This window comes from Somniosus microcephalus, chromosome 18 (genome assembly GCF_052327205.1).
Source record: "Somniosus microcephalus isolate GS21.2 chromosome 18, FLI_Smic_1.0, whole genome shotgun sequence".
Lineage (NCBI taxonomy): Eukaryota > Metazoa > Chordata > Chondrichthyes > Squaliformes > Somniosidae > Somniosus > Somniosus microcephalus.
The window spans coordinates 14097200-14116279 of record NC_141004.1 but is presented as its reverse complement, the minus strand read 5'-3'; the positions used below and the strand labels follow the sequence as shown (position 1 = coordinate 14116279).

Sequence of the window (19080 nt, the reverse complement as noted above, 5' to 3'; positions counted from 1 at the left end):
TGCCTTCTTAACCGCCTGCTGCACCTGCATGTTTACCTTCAGCGACTGGTGCACAAGGACACCCAGGTCTCGTTGCACTTCCCCTTCTCCCAATCTATTGCCATTCAGATAATAATCTGCCTTCCTGTTTTTGCCACCAAAGTGGATAACCTCTCATTTATCCACGTTATATTGCATCTGCCATGCTTCTGCCCAATCACCTGTCCAAATCATCCTGGAGTTTCTCGGCATCCTCCTCACAGCACACGCCCACCCAGCTTTGTCTCGTCTGCAAATTTGGAGATATTACATCTAGTTCCCTTGTCTAGATCATTAATATATATTGTGAATAGCTGGGGTCCAATGACCGATCCCTGCGGTACCCCACTAATCACTGCCTGCCACTCGGAAAAAGACCCGTTTATTCCAACTCTTTGCTTTCTGTCTACCAACCAGTTTTCTATCCAAGTCAATACCTTGCCCCCAATCCCATGTGCCTTAACTTTACACGCTAATCTCTTATGCGGGACCTTATCGAAAGCCTTCTGAAAGTCCAAATATACCACATCCACTGGTTCTCCCTAAACTATTTTACCAGTTACATCCTCAAAAAATTCCAGTAGATTAGTCAAGCACGATTTACCTTTTGTAAATCTATGTTGACTTTGTCCAATCCTGTCACTGTTTTCCAAGTGCTCTGCTATTACATCTTTTATAATGGACTCTAGCATTTTCCCCACTGCCGATGTCAGGCTTACCGGTCTGTAATTGCCTGTTTTCTCCCTACCACCTTTTTTGAATAGTGGGGTAACATTAGCTACCCTCCAATCCATGGGGACTGTTCCAGATTCCATCGAATGTTGGAAGATGATCAGCAATGCATCTACTATTTCTAGGGCCACTTCCTTAAGTACCCTAGGATGTAGATTATCAGGCCCTGGGGATTTATCGGCTTTCAATCCCATCAATTTACTTAACACCATTTTCCTACAAATACTGATTTCGTTCAGTTCCTCCCCTTCATCAGACCCAATGTTCCCCGACATCTCTGGGAGGTTATTTGTGTCCTCCTTTGTGAAGACAGAACCAAAATATGTATTTAATTGGTCTGCCATTTCTTTGTTCCCCATTATAAATTCCCCTGATTCTGACTGCAAGGGACCTACGCTTGACTTCACCAATCTTTTTCTCTTCACACATCTATAAAAGCTTTTACAGTCAGTTTTTATGTTCCCTGCAAGCTTACTCTCATATTCTATTTTCCCCTTCTTAATTAATCCCTTTGTCCTCCTTTGTTGAATCCTAAACTGCTCCCAATCCTCAGGTTTACTGCTTTTTCTGGCCAATTTATATGTCCTCTCCTTGGATCTTATGCTACCCCTAATTTCCCTTGTTAGCCACGGTTGAGTCACCTTTTTTGTTTTATTTTTATGCCAAACTGGGGTGAACAAATTCTGTAGTTCATCCATGCGGTCTTTGAATGCTTGCGATTGCCTATCCACCCTCAACCCTTTGAGTGACATTCCCCAATCAATCCTACCCAACACGCGCCTCAGACCATCGTAGTTTCCTTTATTTAAATTCCGGACCCTAGTCTCCGAGTCAACTACATCACTCTCCATCTTAATGAAGAATTCTATCATATTATGATCGCTCCGACCCAAGGGGCCTCGTACAACAAGATTGCTAATTAATCCTTTCTCATTACATAATACCCAGTCTAAGATGGCCTGATCTCTGGTTGGTTCCTCGACATATTGGTCCAGGAAACCATCCCGTAAACACTCCAGGAATTCCTCCTCCACAGTATTGTTACTAATTTGGTTAGCCCAATCGATACGTAGATTAAAGTCACCCATGATGACTGCTGTGCCCTTATTGCACACTTCTCCAATTTCCCTTTTAATGCCATCCCCAACCTCCGCATTACTGTTTGGAAGTCAAAATACCACTTCCACTAACGTTTTCTGCCCTCGGTATTTCTCAGTTCTACCCATACAGATTTCACATCATCAGAGCTAATATCCTTCCTTACAATTGTGTTGATCCCCTCTTTAACCAGCAATGCTACCCCACCTCCCTTTCCTTTTTGCCTATCTTTCCTGAATATTGAATACCCCTGGATGTTGAGTTCCCAGCCTTGGCCACCCTGGTGCCATGTTTCCGTAATCCCAATCAAATCATATTCGTTTACCTCTATTTGCGCAGCTAATTCATCCACCTTATTACGAATGCTCCTCGCATTAAGACACAAAGCCTTCAGGCTTGTTTTCTTTAACGCTCTTAGACCTATTAGAATTATTATTTACTGTGGCCATGTCTGATTTAAACCGTTGATTTCTCTGACTGCCACTTTTGTTTTTCTCCTTCCTATCCTTTGCTTTTATCCTCGTTTCCTTTTCCTCTGTCCCCCTGTTCAGGTTCCCAACCTCCTGCCATTTTAGTTTAAACCCTCCCCCACAGCACTAGCAAACACTCCCCCTAGGACATCGGTCCCGGCCCTGCCCAGGTGCAAACCGTCCGGTTTGAACTGGTCCCACCTCCCCCAGAACCGGTTCCAATGTCCCAGGAATTTGAATCCCTCCCCCTCGCACCATTCCTCTAGCCACGTATTCAGCTGAAATATCCTTCTATTTCTACTCTGACTAGCACGTGGCACTGGTAGCAATCCTGAGTTTACTACCTTTGAGGTCCTATATTTATAATTTACCTCCTAACTCCCTATATTCAGCTTTTAGGACCTCATCCCGTTTTTTACCTATATCGTTGGTACCTATATGTACCACGACAACTGGCTGTTCACCCTCCCCTTCCAAAATGTTCTGCAGCCGCTCTGAGACATCCTTGACCCTTGCACCAGGGAGGCAACACACCATCCTGGAGTCTCGTTTGCAGCCGCAGAAATGCCTATCTCTTCCCCTTACAATAGAATCTGCTATTACTATAGCTCTCCCGCTCTTTTTCCTCCTGGCCTGTGCAGCAGAGCCACCCCTGGTGCCAGGAAGTTGGCTGCTGCTGTCTTCCTCCAATAAGCCATCCTCCCAACAGTACTCAAAGTGGTGTATCTGTTTGAGAGGGGGATGTCCACAGGGGACCCCTGCACTACCTGCCTGCACCTAGTACTCTGTCTGTTGGTCACCCCCGCCCCGCCCCTGGTAAAATATACTGCAGTATCTCTGTCTTAGATATGTTAACATAGTAAAAGTCTTGCATCTTGCATGCACTTCCCGTTGAACAGAGTTACCCATGCCACAATGTGTCAGTCATGCTTTTCTGGTACACCTAGCTCAGTTGTAAAATGTGCATCCTTAGCATTATAATTACGCACCAGTCCTCCCAACAGTAGGTGGTGCTACTGCTAGCCAAGCTCCACTCTGCAGGTCCAACTCCACTGAACTGAAGTTTTATTTGATTTGTCCATTTATCTTTAGCTTCCTGACCCAGCAATGCTCCCTGCAGCTTAAGTTCAATCCTTATTTTACATTTTAAGCTTGTTTCTTCCTGCCGCGCCCTTTGCAGCTGCCGGTCTTGACAGCCTTTCCTCCTTCCGCCCTCTGCTGCTCCCCAGGCCTCTCCTCTCCTGTCTGTTCCGCTTCCCACAGTCACTGAGCCTCCTGTTGCTCTTTACTGGTTTCCCAGGACAAATGAACAAATTTGCATTTATATTGCGCCTTTCCCAACTTCAGGACGTCCCAAAGCACTTTACAGCCAATGAAGTACTTTTGAAGTGTAGTCACTGTTGTAATGTAGGAAACACGGCAGCCCATTTGCGCACAGCAAGCTCCCACAAACAGTAATGTGATAATGACCAGATAATCTGTTTTAGTGACGTTGATTGAGGGATAAATATTGGCCCCAGGACACTGGGGAGAACTCCCCTGCCCTTCTTCAAAATTGTGCAGCAGGATCTTTTACGCCACCTGAGAGCGCAGGCGGGGCCTTAGTTTAACATCTCACACGAAAGACAGTACCTCAGACAGTGCAGCACTCTATCAGTACTGCAGTGGAGTGTCTGCCTAGATCTTTGTGCTCCAGTCATGGGAGTGGGACTTGAACCCACAACCTCCTGATTCAGAAACGAGAGTGCTACCACCTGAGCCATGGCCGACACTGGGCTGCAGCCCTGCCGCTCCATTCCCCAGCCTGCTGGCTTCTCTCTGCCAGTTTCCCAGCAGCGATCCAAGCGGAGGGGCGGCGGCAAAGGGAGCAGCAGATGCCAGACGGCAAGCAGAACCGATGGAGGTAGCAGGCCCAGGCGGAGTGCCAGCAGCAGAGGGAGGGTGCTGGGGGCAGTGAGGGACAGAAGGGGATTTTTTTTTCACAAATCGAGAACTTTAACTGGACCAGCATGTAGTCGTAAAATATTGGCACACATCACACCCGGGGAGAGCTCAGGACTTCAGAATCTCAGGTGTTACGGCTCAGTGGTAGGCGACAACAATAATTTCAAAAAGGGAATTGCATAAATCCTTGAAGGGCCAAGAGGAAACGCAGCAGCCAATTTGTGCACAGCAAGGTCCCACAAACAACAGATAATGACCAGATACATTTCCTACAACAGTGACTACACTTCAAAAGTACTTCATTGGCTGCAAAACGCTTTGGGACGTCCAGCAGTTGTGAAAGTTGCTATAGAAATGCAAGGCTCTCTCTCAATAACCTTATCTTTTTTTAAAAAGTGACGTTGATCAAAGGATAAATGTTGGCCAGAACTCCGTGCAGACAGCAGGAGCAAAGCTCATGTCCATTGTTCAACCACCGCCACCAAGCAGAGCTGCCTGTGCCAGGCCAATTATCCTACAGGAAACTGCTGGCAATGCAAGAGCAGCACGTAGCCAGCCTAGCAGTGCCCTCAGCCTTTGCTGCACATCACACAAGATCTATGGCAAAAGCAAGGTGCAGGGCTGGCTTACATTCCCCCGAGATACTGGGACTAGGCGGCTTTGTAAGCCACTTGCCTGAGCAAGAGGCTTTGACAGTCACTCAACAACAGAACAGAGGAGAAACCTCTCCGGGGGAGTAGGGGGAAGGAGCCCAGTGACCTTTATTACTCGCTGAATTATTGAGGATCATATCTGTGCCCTGTATTTCACCAAATGAGGTTTTGTGTCTTTGCCAACATAAAATAGTCACTGCTCTTCAAATTCACTTTGTGAAGTCCTTTGAAACATTGACAATTTGATGAGGTGCTGTATAAATACAGGGTCAGGGTATTGCAGGCTCAACACCTCCTGAGCAAAGAACCTAGGCCGACACTCCAGTGCACTGTTGAGCGAGTGCTGCAATGTCGAAGGTGCCGTCCTTCAACACATTAAACCATTTGCCTGTCCCAGTGCTTGAGCTGGATGTTAAAGATCGCAACAGCACTATCTGAAGGACACACATTTCTCCATCAACCAGGCCAATGTTCCCCCTCAACCATTAGGTTCGCAAAGGGTCGATGTTGGTCACTTATATAATGTAAAATTACATTGAATTTACAGCACAAACACAGGCCATTCGGCCCAACAGGTCCACGCTGGTGTTTATGCTCCACACGCGCCTCCTACCACCCTACTTCATCTAACCCTATCCGCGTATCCTTCTATTCCTTTCTCCCTCATGTGTTTATCTAGCGTCCCCTTAAATGCATCTATGCTGTTCCCATAATCTTTCCTACCACCGACATTAAGTTAGCTGGCCCATAGCAATGTTTCCGCTATGCTGCGCGGTCACCTGCAAGGTCCCGCGGAGGTCGCTCACATTGCAAATACCTCGCACGCGCAAAAATTTGAATAGGCTGCGCATTGGGGGAGGCAAGCCACGTGGGAGGCAGAGCAGCTTCTGGGGCATATTGGTCCATAGTTCCCTGGACTTGTTCTATCTCCCTTTTAAAATATAGGAACAACATTAGCTGTCTGCCAGTCCTCTGGCACTGTTCCCTTTTCTAATTAAATGTTATATTTATTTAATCGTGCCTCTGCCATCTCTTCCCTAACTTCTTTTAAGATGCGTGAAGAACTTGCCTCATCATCTGGTACAGATTGGCTGCCACTTTTGCCTCTCAACCACTCGTTGCATTTCCAAGTGGACTTTGAAGTATTTCGACAACATGTTATATAAATACAAGCGTTACATGTCTTGTGAATTCTTGCTCTGTGGGTGATTTTAGAGCTCCTGCAGTGCTACATACAGCCACCAGATGTCACTCTGACCACACAAGTATCTGAGGAAAAGCTTCAGACAGGAGCATTAAATAGACTTGTACTGCCAGCTTCAGGAGCAAATGAAATCATAGCACAAGACACCAAAGTCTGGTGCATGGACTTTAGCATCTTTTGCCCACCGATATCAATTTTAATTAATTTGGAAGTCTTGCCACTGCCATGTTGGGTAATGTGACCGCAAGGTCCCAAAAACAGCAGCGAGGTTAAAAAAAAAAAAGCCACATAATCCATTTTAAGGAGTAACAGAAAACGCTGGAAAAACTCAGCAGGCCAGGCAGCATCCGTGGAAAGGAAACAGAGTTAACGTTGCAAGTCGAAGACGTCGACTCTGTTTCTCTCTCTCCACGGATGCTGCCCTGGCCTGCTGACTTTTTCCAGTGTTTTCTGTTGTTATTTCGGATTTCCAGCATTCGCAGCATTTTGCTACTGTATCCAGTTTAAGGATGTTGCTCAAAAGAATGTTAGTCGGGATATGGGGCTCGAAATCTCCTCTTAGCCTTCCCTGCTCCAATGGAAATAGCCCCGGTATCTCGAGCCTCTTCTATAGCCATATACTGTCTCGGGAGTTACGTAGATTCCCTCCACTCTGCTGCAATAACTTCACGTAACCTTCAATTGCCTAAGCACTGGTGCAATTTCCATTTCTCACACTCGGCCTCTGTCGTCAGTCAATTAGTGCAGACTGTGACAGACACTCGCTTGGGATATTGCCCCAAACTCGGTTTGCTCGTGATTTTGGCAACTGAATGCGAGAAATCACGGGCAAAGCTGAGCTTTGTGAACAAGGGGCGTACGTTCCACAGATTTGCAAGTGAATGCCAGTATCATGCTCTATGTGTCAGCCGTGGTGCAGTGTGATGGCGCTCTGGCCTCAGAGTCAAAAGGTTGTCGGTTCAAGTCTCACTCCAGAGACTGACACGCCAGTGCAGTAGCGAGGGAGTGCTGCATTGCTGGAGGTGCCGTCTTTCGATGAGCGGTTAAACCGAGGCCCCGTCTGCTCTCAGGTGGACGTAAAAGATCGCATGGCACTGTTCAAAGAACATCAGGGTAGTTCTCCCCAAAGTTCTGGCCAATATTTATCCCTCAAACAACAAATAGATTATCTGGTCATTTATTTAGTTGCGGTTTGTGGGAGCTTGCTGTGCGCAAATTGGCTGCTGCATTTTCTACATTACAACAGTGACTACACTTCAAAAAGTACTTCATTGGCTGTAAAGCACTTCGGGATGTATCAAGAACATGAAAGACACTATATAAATGCAAATTCGCTTTACATCTCAAGCAGGTGGAGACTGGGATTTTTAAAAAATTCAATTATTGGACATGTCCTTACAAAACATATTTAGTTTAAATAGGAATTCACACCAACCACAAAAACATTAGCAGAGGAGAACATGATGACGAAGTGCTGAGCATCCCTACGATTTCTGTCCATGAAACAACCTCTGTTTGACCAATTACCTCCTGCTCCTTCATTCCTTCTCCCCTTGAAAAGATTACACCCCAGGCCTTGTGACGCTCACCATACCCCCCAGATCAATTCAAACACCTCTTCCTAAACTGCCCTGCAGCCTGCTCCAGGGCTCCCATCCCACCCAATCGATTTGTCCCTTATTAAGCTGCATCACCATCGCTTTGCTTCAGCATGTATGCTGACCCTTGCCCTGCCACCAGAGCATGCTCATTCCTCGTCGCTGCCTCTCGCCAGTCAACTGTGCCGAGAAGGCAGAAGAATTAAACTCCCGGCATTATTTATCATCCCTTGTGGGGGAACTGGGATTTTTTTAAATTTTTTAATTCAATTACTGTACATGACCTTATAAAACACATCAAGCCTTTAAAACGAGGACTGACAGATATACCGCTCACGGGTAAAACTTCAGCATGGGGTAAGTTGGGCACAGCTCTGTGCCAGGAATTCCGCAGACAGCTGGCGTCTGCAGAGAATCACCCGGAACCAAAAAAAGTTCATTTTAAATAGAAAGCGGAAAACGCTGGTAATGCCCAGCAGGCCCGTTCGTGTTTCAAGGAGAGCCTCAATAGTGTTTACAAGATGGTGGGAAGGATCTTACACGGAGACTTGCTTATTTTATGGTTTTGTTCTTAACTGGAACAAGACCGAAGCTTGAACAGGACAAAATTAACCCCTAGTGGAACATTTCCACGTCTATTACAGTTGTTTGATGTGCTATACAGCCCAGGCCTAATTATTATCCAAGCGTAAAATAATTTGATTAATTAATTTAGCCTGTACAGAATCATAAAGCACAGGAGGAGGCCGTTCGACCCATTGGGTCTGTGCCGGCTCTTTGAAAGGACTTTCTAATTCCCTAGACCTGAAAATTTCTCCTTTTCAAGTATATCCAATTCCCTTTTGAAAGTACAAATATATTCCAACATGGAACAGACTGAAGATAGTAGGAATCCAACGTGGAATCCATTGTGCAATCGGTGTTAATTCTTACACAAGGCAGAAGTCAAAGAGCCATCCGAGGCATGAAAATGCTGGCCAAGTACGGGAACTGTCATCCGAGTTTGAACAAGCAATTGTTTTTTATAAAGACATGAACTGCAACAGCATCAACACACAGTGTCGTCCTTCCCTTCAGTTAGAACTTAATCTCAATCGGACCAATCAATCAAACACAATTGCACCATGTCAATTCTCCCCTCCACTCTCCCCATCCCGTCCGGCTCTCAGACGGGACAAATCTCAGATAGAAACAATTCCTCGAACAAGCCACTATTTCCTTCATTCTCAATGCACAGATCGATGAGGAGGGAGGTCTGCTGCAAGTTACACACCATCGTGACTTGGAAATGTATTGCTGTTCCTTCATCGCTGCTGGGACAAAATCCTGGAACTCCCTCCCTAACAGCACTGTGGCAGTTCAAGAAGGTGCCTCACCACCACCTTCTCGAGGGCAATAAATGCTGGCCTCGCCAGCGACGCCCACAACCCAGGAAGGAATTTTAAAAAGTCCACTGCTGGATAAAATGGACTATATTTATGGGAAAAAAAATTGCATGGAAAGTAATTAGCCCCCTCAGATGTTTGGCAAATCACACTGAAAGACATTGCTTCAGTTACACGATAAAAAATGAAGCATATCCTTGGCTTCTGCAAATATGGGATAGCCAAAGACTTCCATGAGGACAGTGTCCCTTAAGCAGATTTCTCCATTACTGTCACAACAATAGTTCCTGGGACTAGGGACAGGGTCACTGGCAAGGCTTGGAAGCTAAGCAGAGCCAGGCCTGGTTAGTACCTGGAGGGGTGACCATCAGGGAAGACCCGGTGCAGAAGGTCACGGAAGGAGCCCCGAGGAGGGGCGGTTGGTGAGAAGGTCACGGAAGGAGCCCCGGGAGGGGCGGCTGGTGAGCAGGCCCGGGCGTTGGGCTGAAGATTGTCGGGCAGGAGGAATGGTGGAAATGGAATGGCGGCGCGCACAGACGCAGCGGCTTTGCTTCTCCCAGGACGGTGCTATTCACGTTTAATGTTAATGTTATTTTCACTGGACTCATGGGAGCTTGCAAGATCACATTTCGTTGTGCATTGTACAATGACAATAAAGTTGAATTATTATTAACAATCTTTACTTTTGTCTCCGAGCTTTACAAGTTCCCACCGCTGCCCACCCAACCCCCCGCACCAGCTCTGGGAATAATCAGTAACAGAATTCCCAAATTAGAACTCCTGACATTTCATCAGTAAATTAAACCTGCCCTTAAACCAGAACGGAGTATGGTGCAACGACCAATAATAAGTCAGCTGCCGACTGCCTTTAACCCGTAATAGAAAACACTTAAACCTCACCTTTGAATTGCAAGTTCGCCGCCTCTTCCAAGAGTTCCTCCTTCATACTGCTGAGTGTTTCGACGATCATGTCTCTCATTTCCTCCTGCTTCCTGTTGGCGATGTTCATCAGCGACTGGAACAGCTCATTCTCCTTGTCCCTGGTGTACTCCAGCCTCTTGGGAGTGATCTGCAAGTCCCTCTGCATGTCGAAGGCCTGGTTGATGAAGATGTCTAAACAGCGGCAGTGAACGCCGTTCAGCACAGTGGCCGCGTCCACCAAGTGCATCTGCACCACCTGCTTCGCGAAGAGGCCGAGCTGCCGGAGCTTCTCAAAGTGCTCCACCAACGTGCTTTGGGCTTTGCTGGTGCTGGACAGCCCACCCCCCGAGGGGCTCAGGTACTCCAGCTTGGCGAGCTGACGGTAAAGGTAGCTCTTTTCCTTTTCCGACTTGGAACTTTTCACCGGGGGCTCCTTGTCTGGTCCGGAGTGCGACTCTGGGTGGTGACTGCTCAGGTGTTTCGGCACCTTGATGAAGAAAACGGGCAGGGTGTGCTTCCTTTTCAACTCTTGCAGCTCGCTTTCTTCACTGTCCACCAAACGGTCCTCACTGATGGCATAGACGATAACCGGCAGCGAATGTCTCAAACACTCGTCAAGCATGCCCCCTTCTGCCCGAGTTTCATGGCATGGAAGAACTAGAATATCCATTTCCTGGAAAGGAGAGAGAGGATGGTTAGAAATGGGATAAAGCCCACACTGACCATGGCTCAGTGGGTAGCACTCTCACCTTGGAGTCGGAAGGTCATGGGTTCAAAGCCCCATTCCAGAGACTCACGTACATAAATCGAGGCAGACACCGAGGGAATGTTGCACCGTCGGAGCTGCCGTCTTTAGGATATTAAACCGAGGCCCCCACCTGCCCGCACGGGTGGACGCGAAAGATTCCGCGGTACTATTCACAGACAACCAGCGGTGTTTTTCTGGTGTCCTGGCCAAATTAACCCCTCAGCCCAACCAACCAAAACAGATTATCTGGTCACTTATCTCATGGCTGTTTGTGAGGCCTTGCTGTTTGCAAATTGGCTGCCGAGTTTCCTACATTAGAATAGTGACTACACTTCAAAAGTAAGTCATTGGATGTAAAGCGCTGTGGGACATCCGGAGGCTGTGAAAGGTGCTGTACAAATGCAAGTTTATTCTTCTCTTTCTTTATGGCAGCATTAGCATTCCTTACCTACAAGAACATTCAGCCAAATAATTTTTTTTTTTTCTTATTCGTTCCTGGGATGTGGGCATCGCTGGCAAGGCCAGTATTTATTGTGCATCCCCAATTGCCCGAGAAGGTGGTGGTGAGCCGCCTTCGAGTCCCAAATGGCTATTCCCCACACGAGAGTGGACAGAGAGTACTCGCTTCCCAGCCTGAGTGACCGCGGCTTGCTGACGCTGAAGGTTATTTTTATTTGTTCATTCACGGGAAGCTGGCAAGGCCAGCATTTACTGCCCATCCCTAGTTGCCCCAGAGAAGGTGGTGGTGGTGAGCCGCCTTCTTGAACCGCTGCAGTCCGTGTGGTGAAGGTACTCCCGCAGTGCTGTTAGGGAGGGAGTTCCAGGATTTTGACCCAGCGACGACGAAGGAACGGCCGATATATTTCCAAGGATGGTGTGCGACTTGGTGGGGAACTTGGAGGTGGTGGTGTTTCCATGCACTTGCTGCCCTTGCTCTTCTAGGTGGACGAGGTCACGGGTTTGAGAGGTGCTGCTGAAGAAGCCTTGGCGAGTTGCTGCAGTGCATCTTGTAGATGGTACACACTGCAGCCACGGTACGCCGGTGGTGGAGGGAGTGAATGTTTAAGGTGGTGGATGGGGTGCCAATCAAGAGGGCTGCTTTGTCCTGGATGGTGTCGAGCTTCTAGAGTTGTTGGAGCTGCACTCATGCATTGAACGCTGGAGTCAGGGAGCAGTACTGGCCTGGCAAGTGTTAGATGCTAACACGACAGTGCACTGCAAGCTTTGGCTCCAGGCACTGAAGGGATGGAGTAGGGATTCAGTTTTGGAAGGACAGATTTAGGGGCAGAGGCAGGCAATGCTGTGGAGGTGGAAGAAAGTGCTAATAGTAATGGAGCGGACATTGGGGACGGAGCTCAGCTCGGGATCGAGCAGGAAACCAAGGTTCTGCATCCCCCCAAGAACCTGAGATGATACCTGGAAGTTGATGAAATGAAGGCCATAGGCACAGGATGACAGCTGAAGAGGATAATATAGTATTTACAACGCAGAAACAGGCCATTCGGCCCAACAGGGCCATGTCAGCTTTTGTACTCCACAACTGTGTCAATGTTCAGCTACACAAAGGTTTGGCTCATCTAGGTCTTGGTATCAGCCACGCAGTTGGAGAGTTTGACACCAAAAACAGATTAACTGATCGCTCAACTAATTACTGGTTTGTAGGATTGGGCTGTGCACAACTTGACGACTGCCTTTGCAAAAACAACAACTGCACTTCAAAGTAATTAAATGTATGTGAAACACGTTGGGACTCGAGTTAAGATGCTATATAAACACAAGTCTTCCTCATACCCCCACCACCCAATCCAGGGCCTCCTTTCCTCTCATGTCAATTTCCTTTATTAAACCCAACAATTTGCATTTATATAGCGCCTTTAAAATGTAGTAAAACGTCCCAAGGCGCTATACAGCAACGTTATCAGACAAAAATTGACACTGAATTTAAAAAAAAAAACAAGAATAAGGTCTGGTATTACTCTGCTGCCTCTAAGACAAGATCCCACAGAGGCACGGGAATAGAAGCAATAGCTGAAGAAATCCAACAAAATGGTTCTCGTTACCCTGGACACTGATATTTTACCTAGTTCTCGGAGAAACACACAAAAACGTAGGGAGCAAGCGCACCGGAGACACTAGTCTGCATTCAAGACTAACTTTGGGGCCTGGCGTTTCTTCCCGCTGTTCCACTGTTTCTGGACCAGGCCTCTGTCCTTTGGACTGGTCATCCAAATTCAAAGCATAAAGAAAATCTCCTTTTCTGCCTCCTCGAACACATCTTTCAGCCGGGGCTAGGCCACCAGCCCCTCCTAGATCTATACCGCTGCCACTCTTGATGGCCTGCAGGAGATATGCAACGTCACTGGGCACAATCTCCAGCTGGTGTCCACCTCCCCCCACCCCGCCCCGCTCTCCTTGCTACGCGGCCCTGAATCAAGGAAATGGGCAAAATATGATATGGGGAGGGGTGTGGAAGAGCTGAACCTGCATCCTTGGTAGGATGGGACAGGGCCATTCAATGCAAGTGTTTCAGTGCAAATATTTGACCATGTGTGTGGTGATGGACGGAGGAAGCAGCTGCTCCACGTTAGTTATTTTAAGCATCATTTTTGCAATCGGTCGTGCTTCAACGAGAGGGAGAAGAACCCACAAAGAGGAACGAGGATCTCAGAAGCTCACTGGTTCCTCAGCTTCTTCTTGTAAATTGTTTTTTCCACTAGCCTAATTTTCTCCTCTTCTTACGAAAGCTTTGATACTACCTTGGCACGAAACACCTCCCGGCCCAGTCCCAAATGGCTATTCCTCACACGAGAGTGGACAGAGTACTCGCTTCCCAACCTGAGTGACCGCGACTTACTGACTCTGAAGGTTATTTTTATTTATTCATTCACGGGATGCTGGCAAGGCCAGCATTTACTGCCCATCCCTAGTTGCCCCAGAGAAGGTGGTGGTGAGCCGCCGCCATGAACCGCTGCAGTCCATGCGGTGAAGGTACTCCCACAGTGCTGTTAGGGAGGGAGTTCCAGGATTTTGACCCAGCGACGATGAAGGAACGGCCTGATATATTTCCAAGTCAGGATGGTGTGTGACTTGGAGGGGAACTTGGAGGTGGTGGTGTTCCCATGCGCCTGCTGCCCTTGTCCTTCTAGGTGGAAGAGGTCGCGGGTTTAGGAGGTGCTGCCAAAGAAGTCTTGGCGAGTTGCTGCAGTGCATCTTGTAGAGGGTACACAATGCAGCCACAGTACGCCGGTGGTGGAGGAGCAGATATTTAAGGCGGTGGAGGTGTTGATCAAGTGGACTGCTTTGTCCTGAATGGTGTCGAGCTTCGAGTGTTGTTGGAGCTGCACTCATCCAGGCAAGTGGAGAATATTCCATCACACTCCTGACTTGTGCCTTGTAGATGGTGGAAAGGCTACAGGGAGTCAGGAGGTGAGTCATTTGCCTTTTCAGTGCACTGTCCGCTCTCCCAACCTAAATAAAACTCACTGCCCAGCCCCCCAACACCTCCAATTCAAAATTTTCATGCTCATACTTAAATCTCTTCATTACCTCCGCCCTTCTCAACTCTGTAACCTCCTCCAGGCCTACAACCCTCTCCCAAAACCTGCCATTACTCGGACTCTCGTGCACCCCCCCCCTCTCTTTGCCCCACCATTGGCAGCTGTGCCTTCAGTCACCCAGGCCCCACATTCTGAAATTCCCTCCCGAAACCCCACCGCCTCCCTCTCTTATGACCCTGCGTAAGGCCCACCTCGTTCACCAAACTTTTGGTCACCCCTGCTTTGGGTCAGTGTCAATTTCTTTTGATGATGCCATTTTGAAGCACCTTAGGGAGTGTTGTGTGTTAAAGGCAGTACATAATGCAGGCTGTTGCAGTTTCATGAGTCTAGACTTATTTTTTTTTATATAAAAGTATTCTTAAAATGTTAAATGCTCATTTTTTTCTCCACACATTGCTGACAATGCTATCACCATCACCATTGACAACTGTCACCATCATCAATTCAAGCCAGTGTTAAAACAACTCAAAGTCCATTCCTCAGATGCAACCCAAGCTTGGAAAGGAAGATTCCACGATTGTATTACTGGGTATTTCAAAGCTCTCCTGGCCGGCCTTCCACATTGCATCCTCTGTAAACTTGAGCTCATTCAAAGCTCCCCTGGCCGTGTCCTAACTCGCACCATGTCCCGCTCACCTATCGCCCCTGTGCTCGCTAACCTACACAGACACCGGGTCTGGCAACACTTCAAATTTTAAAATTCTCATCCTGGTTTTCAAATCCCTCTGTGGTTTTGCTCCACCCTATCTCTGTAATCGCCTCCAGCCCTACAACCCCAGCAACCCCCCCCCCCCCCAAAAGAGATCTCTGCGCTCCTCCAATTCTGGCCTCTTGTGCATCCCCAATTTTAATCACTCCGCCACTGGCAGTCGTGCCTTCAGCTGCCTAGCCCTTAAGTTTGGGAAATCCCTCCCTAAACCTCTCCGTCTCTCTCTTTCCTCCTTTAAGATGCTCCTTAAAACCCATCTCTTTGACCAAGTTTTGGTCACCTGCCCCAATATCTCGTTAAAGGCACGATATATATGCAAGTTTTTGTACTTTGCACAGTTCAAATAGGCACTGTATATAAATTTTACCCACCCACAATTTACACTTCAGTGAGGTCCTGGTGACAGCAGGGTAGTCCAGCCGGACGAAACCCAAAAGAAACACGGTGGTACTTGAGGCCTTAATAACTAACAAAGGACTCGGCTCATGAAATCCTGGAACCGGACCCATCAAATCTTCACAATCCAAGAAAAACCACCTCATTTATATAACATTCCTCGCATGAAAGTGTGCCTTTTCAGGAGAGAGTTGGTGGGTTTTTTGTGGGGGGGGCGGGGGACCGAATGAACTGATTTAAATACTGATTAAAATGGTAAAGTAAACCCAGAATATTGCTTCAAATGATAGTCAAGCTCGTAGGAACAAAGAACACAGAATTAGCGAAAGTATATTTTAAACTGATATTAGAGATCATTCTGTTATTTCTCTGGCAGGGAGGGTAGCTTCAAAATGCAGTTTAAAATGTAGTATGGGGAAAGAAAGGCTTGCATTGATACAGCACCTCTCACGGCCTCAGGACGTCCCCAAGCGCTTTACAATCACCGAATTACTTTTGAAGCATAGTCACCGTTTTACTATAGGAAAGGTTTGTATACTAGAGGAACCAGTTTCAATGGGGAGAAGAGTCTTTTCTCGCCCTGCACTGTTCCAATATCGGTCTTTTAATTTGTTCAAACAAACCTTTTCAGATGGAACAGTTAAAACTGTCAGGGAGAAACATGACCGAATTAAATCTAGGAGGCACGTAGCCTATGACGCAGGGCTGGCCGAGTGTCGACTGCACGAGCTCGCTACACTGCCAGGCTTATTAACCTTCCTAGTCTACACAAAATTGTAAGAATTAGCTCAAAATGAATAGAAACCAAACAAACGCCAACATCAGCCACACCTCTTGGTCGCCGTTTGAATGTGGGGGCACCTGCTGTCGAGGTGTCTCCTGCAAGTTGTTAACGCTTCTGGGAAATCACTCAGTCTTAGACCCCCGAACCAAACACCTGCCTCACACATTACAGCAATGTCTTTCGCACGCGACATTAAACCGAGGCCCCGTCTGATCTCTCGGGTGGATGTAAAAGATTCTACGGCACGATTTCGAAGAGGAGCAGGGGAGTTAGCCCTGGTGTCCTGGGGCCAATATTTATCCCTCAATCAACATCACTAAAACAGATTATCTGGTCATTATCACATTGCTGTTTGTGGGAGCTTGCTGTGCACAGATTGTCGGCTGCGTTTCCCACATTACAACAGTGACTACACTTCTAAAAAGTACTTCATTGGCTGTAAAGTGTTTATGAATGTCCCGAGGTTGTGAAAGGCGCTATAGAAATGCAAGTCTTTCTTAAAGGGAGGCCACCAGAAAGGGGGCAGCAACAGCTACAATTTAGCACCAGACTCAATAATAAACCCCTCCCTGCAACTGAACGGCAGGCAATCTCCGACGGGAAATTCTATGGCAAAAGGCAAGGCAGACACTTTGAGACCTGCATCTTCCGACAGCAAAATTCGAATCCATCTGCTACTCTTCTTTCCCTCTTCCCCTCCCCGCCCGCTCCTTGCCACCACCACACAAATGAAACAAGAGCCAAAACTACCACAGTCCTCAGGGCAGGGTTGCCAACTCTGGCTGGACGTATTCCTGGCGGTTTCAACACATGACCTCCCGCCACGGCAAACAGCCTTTTCCTCAATCTCCAATATTTTAAAAAATAAACTAAGAAATTAAAGTGTTAGAAGAAATTGGGGGGGAAAAAAAATCATTTTTATAACGCCGCTATGATTTTTTGTCCCGGGTTGCTCGCAGCAGTGTCAAGGAGTTTAATCTTCCAATTCCTGGAGACTCCAGGGTATTCCTGGAGGGTTGGCAACACTATGAGAGCCACACTGACCTCATGCCTCAGGCTTTCTACACCTTTTCACAAAAAACTATTTTTGCAGCACTGATTCATGGGCCCGTTCGCTAAACCACCGCTATGATGCAGTGTGAACAAGCAGGTTTATGAACGTGAAAAGTTGTGAACAACCACAAACAAGTGGTCAGTAACTTCCGGTTTAAAAGCAAGGTCTTATTCCCCCAATGGTTGGTTTGTTTAAAATCACTGCCTAGTGCTAGACAGACCTGAAAGCCCATTTGTTCTCTTCAGCCTCTGCTGAGCTAGCTAGGAGGGAGTCAGTTCACTGCAAGGAAAGAGACGCAGGGATCTGCCATTCCTCAGTCAGTTCATCATAAAATAGATCATCCACATTACCGCTCTCCCCCTCACTTCATAACCTCCCACACCACAGCTTGCTTCAGCCTCCATAAACGCCACACTTCGGGAACTGGAATGTGATGGCATCAATACAAGACCAACAATAAAGGAAGAGCGAACTTGCATTCCCATAGCGCCTTTCACGACCTCAGGACTTCCCAAAGCGCTTTACAGCCAATGAAGTATTTTTGACGTGTAGTCACTGTTGTAATGTAGGAAACGCGGCAGCCAATTTGCGCACAGCAAGCTCCCACAAACAGCAATGCGATAATGACCAGATCATCTGCTTTAGTATTGTTGGTTGAGGGATAAATATTGGCCAGGACACCGGGGAGAACTCCCCTGCGCTTCCTCGAATAATGTCAAAGGCTCTTTTATGTCCACCTGAGGGGGCAGACTGATCCTCGGTTTAACGTCTCATCCGAAAGACGGCACCTGCGACAGTGCAGCACTCCACTGGAGTGTCAGCCTAAATTATAAGTGCCTGGAGCGAGACTTGAACCCACAACCTTCTGACTCAGAGGAGAGTGCTGCCCACTGAGCCAAGGCAGACAACCTCACTTTTCAGTTCGACACCTGACATCAGCTTCACTTGGTACTTTTCCGACACTATAGCACTCTGCCTCAGAGACAGAGTGCCACAGTGAAAGAAAAATTGAAGTTAAGATTTTATCTAGGATTCATGTGACATTTGCCTATTGAGCCGCATTCTACTCAACCCCAACCATGTGCATTATAGCCAACACCAGAAACACATGCTCACTGTCATGCGGTGATAAGAACATAAGAAATAGGAGCAGGAGTAGGCCAATCGGCCCCTCGAGCCTGCTCCACCATTCAATAAGATCATGGCTGATCTGATCCTAACCTCAAAACTTCTATCACTCTCCATCCCACCCGAACCCATGTGATCTCCTGGGAGAGGCGAAAAACCAGATAAAAAACCCAGCTCCCACACCAGCCATCCTTACATAAACTAATGCATGATACGAGAAAGTGCCATTTATCTGGCAGAACACACACAATCCACCCTCGTCATCACTTGACCTCAGATCTACATCGTGTGTCTAAATCTATTTGAAGCCCTCACTTTGTAATCCCTCCCCTATACATCAATCAGTGAGAATAAGAAATCCTTGGGGAGTCTGCAGGTAACACTTGCGGGGTAATGCCCACACTAAATTCGGGAGAGTTTGCGTTGGATAATAGAGTTCAGACTGCTCGAGCTGAATATGCATGGTGCCATCATAGCCAGAAGAGACTCTCTGCCAGTCCATACTGGAGTGAAGCTCAGATCCCAATAGCGTGTAACAAGATCGCAAGAGGCACTCAATACCTAGACAACACGGACTTCAGTTTCAAGCTATTTTTCAATGTTTAAAACTGCACAAATGCAACAAGATTATAGTGAAGAATTTCTCCAATCTAGCTGGGGAAAAAATGCTTCACGAAAACA

At 47.3% G+C, this 19080-nt stretch overlaps 1 protein-coding gene across 2 annotated transcripts in view; it reads right to left on the bottom strand.

Annotated features, from left to right (window-relative positions):
• dstyk (dual serine/threonine and tyrosine protein kinase) overlaps positions 1 to 19080 on the bottom strand; it is a 118872-nt gene that overhangs the window by 33936 nt on the left and 65856 nt on the right. For both annotated transcript variants that reach the window (XM_086011075.1, XM_086011076.1), the window contains one exon: positions 10003 to 10696. In XM_086011075.1, the coding sequence (XP_085867201.1) occupies positions 10003 to 10696 (694 nt within the window). The remainder of the gene's footprint in view (positions 1 to 10002; positions 10697 to 19080) is intronic.